At 45.7% G+C, this 3,694-nt stretch overlaps 1 protein-coding gene across 1 annotated transcript in view; it reads right to left on the bottom strand.

Annotated features, from left to right (window-relative positions):
• Window positions 1-2,177: 2,177 nt before the first annotated feature.
• The window catches only part of LOC113204620 (activator of basal transcription 1), an 8,579-nt gene continuing 7,062 nt past the window's right edge, over window positions 2,178-3,694 (bottom strand). Inside the window, exons 2-3 of the mRNA XM_026419856.2 lie at window positions 2,873-3,056; window positions 2,178-2,768 (exon numbers count right to left, since the gene is read on the bottom strand). Coding sequence (XP_026275641.1) covers window positions 2,381-2,768; window positions 2,873-3,056 — 572 coding nt within the window. The 3' untranslated portion in view covers window positions 2,178-2,380. The remainder of the gene's footprint in view (window positions 2,769-2,872; window positions 3,057-3,694) is intronic.

Raw genomic sequence — 3,694 nt, 5'->3', positions numbered from 1 at the left:
ATGCATCTCTTCACTCACGTGGTTTGGACCTTTCTTGAAAAGACAATTGTGCACAGCACACTGACGAACTTCCATTGTGAGAGTTAGACCTGGACTGGCGCTAACCTCTTCAACCACGTGTCTGCTTGTGACAACGAAATTTTCCTTGGCTCCTTGACGACACATCTTGATTCCGAGTGGACACATTACTAGAGAATCATCGACGGAAAACAAATCTTCAGACTTGTGAAACTTGATTGTTCAAAATTAAAGGCTACTTGTAAGCCGATCAAATACTCGTCGCCAATGTCGTGTTCTCTACTATAGTGCTGTCGAGGGCCGAAGGAGTAGGAGAGACTAGACGTTCGTTGTCAAAGGACCAGACTGAACTGAGTTTATTCACAGCTTTATCACAGGGGTGGACAATACACAAGGATACAGACGGCCGTGACAAGACGACTGTGGCGCTATCTGTTGTCATACACAACAGCAGCGAGCGGGCGTCGGCGCTAGCATGCGTCCGAAAACGGCAGGTGGACGTGAGATGGAGCAGTAGCGCAGATAGAGCATCTCACTCGCACCTGTCGCTTTCGGACGCATACGAGCACAGACGCTCGCTTGCGGCTGGCGTTCGGCAGGCGGTAGGTGGACGTCCAGCCCGCTTCCTCTCCTACAGCGCATCTGTCTCTCTCACTCAGCTCGGTGCGGCCCGCTCAGATCGCCCAGTCTGAGACCCCTGCCCTTGGCCGAGAGTGTTATGCGCTCCACGCCCTAGCGCTCTCGCCACTCGGCTGTCGGCTCCACTTGCCAGCGGAAAGTTCAGAACTCGGTTCTGCTTTACGAGTCTTGGTCTCCCGGATTGCACGCGTTCAGTTCGGGTCAAGTCCACCTCCTCGACGCGCTGCAGCCCGGGTCGGCTCTTGGCCCAAAACACGGAAATTGACCACAAAAAGAGCCCCTTGGGCGCGCGGGGGTTAGGTTAGGCCCATTTATGGACCTTGTTCCGTGTTTTTGGCCAGAATTCGACCCGGGCTGCAGCGCGTCGAGGAGGTGGACTTGACCCGACCTGAACGCGTGCGATCCGGGAGACCAAGACTCGTAAATGAGGACTGAGTTCTGACGTTTCCGTCCACAGAAGCAGGCGACAGCTGAGTGGCGAGGACGCTAGGGTGTGGTCCGGAAACCGTCTGTTCAGGGATCGAATCCCAGCCGTGACACTTTTTTCCCGCTCTGCTGATCATGTTTTCGGGAGTCTGCGACAGCAGAGATGCGCATGTCGCCGGGAGCGAATCAACGGGGTAGCTATAGCTACAGTCGTGTAGCTACAAACAGGGACGCTTCCCTTCTGCTTACACGCACCCTAAGGCTTCGGATTTCATATTACCCAAAAAAGGATGTTCTTCAGTCGGGTCGGATTAAGCTGACTCTGGTCGCCGGCATTGTGGTCATAAATAGGAACGTCGTTTTCTACTGATTCATTCGACAAATTACGAGAGGTTGGCGCCTGCGAGACTCGGGGTAGGCCACCCCGCAGTACGCGCATGCACTGCACGCAAGCTGTTGCCTACCTACCAGGAGTTAAGAGAGCATGCAGTGGGCTGTTGGTTGTAGCTACAACAAAACTGAGCCGCTACTAACATGCACGTGGTGGGTCAGTTCAGCCTAACCAAACCAACGTTTGCATTCAACCGCCATAGAACCTCGAGAGTATGTTCTGACCACTATGGTTGGAAGCGGCTGATACAATCAGGGACGTGCGCAAGTGTTTTTCATCAGACCCTAAATTTTAGCCCCCCGCCCCCAAGCTATTTTCGATAGAGTCGGGATACAATTCTCGGTCATACCCGCCTGATCGGAAACACTAGCGTGTGCTCTCTCCCGAGACTTTGAGGTGAGGTGAGCAAGCCAAGCGTCGTCTACCACCCGGGCGGCCAAGCCCAAGAAATGGGGAAGTCCGACCATGCGCATGCGCACCGGTGAAATGAGACCGACAACTCTGGTACAGTCAAAGTTTCAACTGGTTTTGTAGAACCGTTCCGAGTTGGGCCCACCCACCTCTGCCTCTTATTCAGACCCAACAATTTTCGTGCAAAGCCCATCATTTAAATAAGAAAAATTTTCACACAAAAAATGTCTACTGAACTGTTGGTCCAGTTGGGCTCATTGACTTAGGAGTACGGGTCAAGAAAATTGAGATGTTCTCTGCCTCATGAGAATATATTGTTTTTTGCTGATTGGTTGGGAAATGGTTGTATCCCTTATTCTCTACTAACTGTGCACTGGACAAACTTGCAAAGTACCAGTGTGGAAAATAATCTCAAATGTGGATACAATTTAAATCAGTAGCTAACTTACAATAACAAACATTAAGCATTTGAAGCACCCTTCAAGAGATGTATTTTTACTTTCTATTTCCAAACAGAGATTTAAGAAAATCTTGTCTGCCTTCTTCACTTAGAGGGCCAGTTTCCTTTTGGTGGGCGACCTTATTCTTCTTCTTGATTTTCACACTAGTGTCGTTTAACAATTTAAGTTTTTTCTCAACAATTTCACTGTCTAGCTCCCGTTGTTTGTATTGGTGAACGATCTTCTCTGAATCAAGAGACTTTCGCAATTCTTTTTGTTGATCTGATTCCTTGGTTTGGCGTTTTGACAACCTTTCCCCAAGATCAACATTGTTTGAAAAGATGGTCGCTTCTCGTTTGGCCTGAGCAATCTCAGTGTTCATTCTCTGCTTGCGAACTGCACGCTCATAAGCAAGTCTCTCGCTCAAATGAACCCATTTAAAGCTGTGATAAATAAATTGGTTTGACATCATTAGTAATTAAGGTAAACATATTTTGACATCAATAACAGTGAAACTATTTGATTGAGGGTGTTAAATCTTACATACCGTGGTAGATATTTGATGTTCCATATAAAGTCATAGTATTTACTCCTTTTCCGTCCTCCAATTTGTTTATTATTTAATAGTGCAGCAACTTGTTTGGCTATTCTTTTCTTCTTGAACTCAATCCATCCTTCAGTGAAATGTTTGGCTGGTTTTCTTTTCTTTCGGACCTTATTTTTATCCTCCTCTGAAGACAAAGAATTTTTATATAGTTAGTAATATTACACCAAACGAACTCTAACCTAAAACATCACATGTGCGTCACAACATTTAGGGAAAATTGAGCAGATTCAATCTTTCGATACAGACGGCCGTGACAAGACGACTGTGGCGCTATCTGTTGTCATACACAACACCCTCTTGGCGCTAAGATTTTTGTTGTTGAACCCTAACTTACAAATTATGACTAGAATAAGATAACACAGACAATTAAATTGGCAGTTTAAGGAATGAATTAAAAACTACAAAATGGACAGTGGACTTGAATAAATTAACATAAGCTTGAACATCACGATGACGATATGAGCATAATCAGTTTTAACATTGACATACAGTTACACGCTTATTGGACACTTATCATTTACTTATCATCCCTCCCCTTGGCAAAGGTTTTTGAAAAAGAATAAATAATCACGGACACTTTACAACTTAGACAAGATTTTTTTTTAAACTTCAGAAACTCGAAAAAAGAGCTTGGCTGTTACCCTGAAAAGGATCAACGTTTGATTGGATTAAAAACGTACATGAACAGACAACAAAAGATTCACAAAATTCCTATTTTCTGGAACAAAGAGTTACTACAGTACCTAATAGGACAAGGACTTT

The sequence above is a fragment of the Frankliniella occidentalis genome, unplaced genomic scaffold (assembly GCF_000697945.3).
Source record: "Frankliniella occidentalis isolate FOCC.00 unplaced genomic scaffold, Focc_3.1 Scaffold69, whole genome shotgun sequence".
Taxonomy (NCBI): domain Eukaryota; kingdom Metazoa; phylum Arthropoda; class Insecta; order Thysanoptera; family Thripidae; genus Frankliniella; species Frankliniella occidentalis.
The sequence above is the reverse complement of the archived record's forward strand: the minus strand, read 5'-3'. Positions and strand labels throughout refer to the sequence as shown.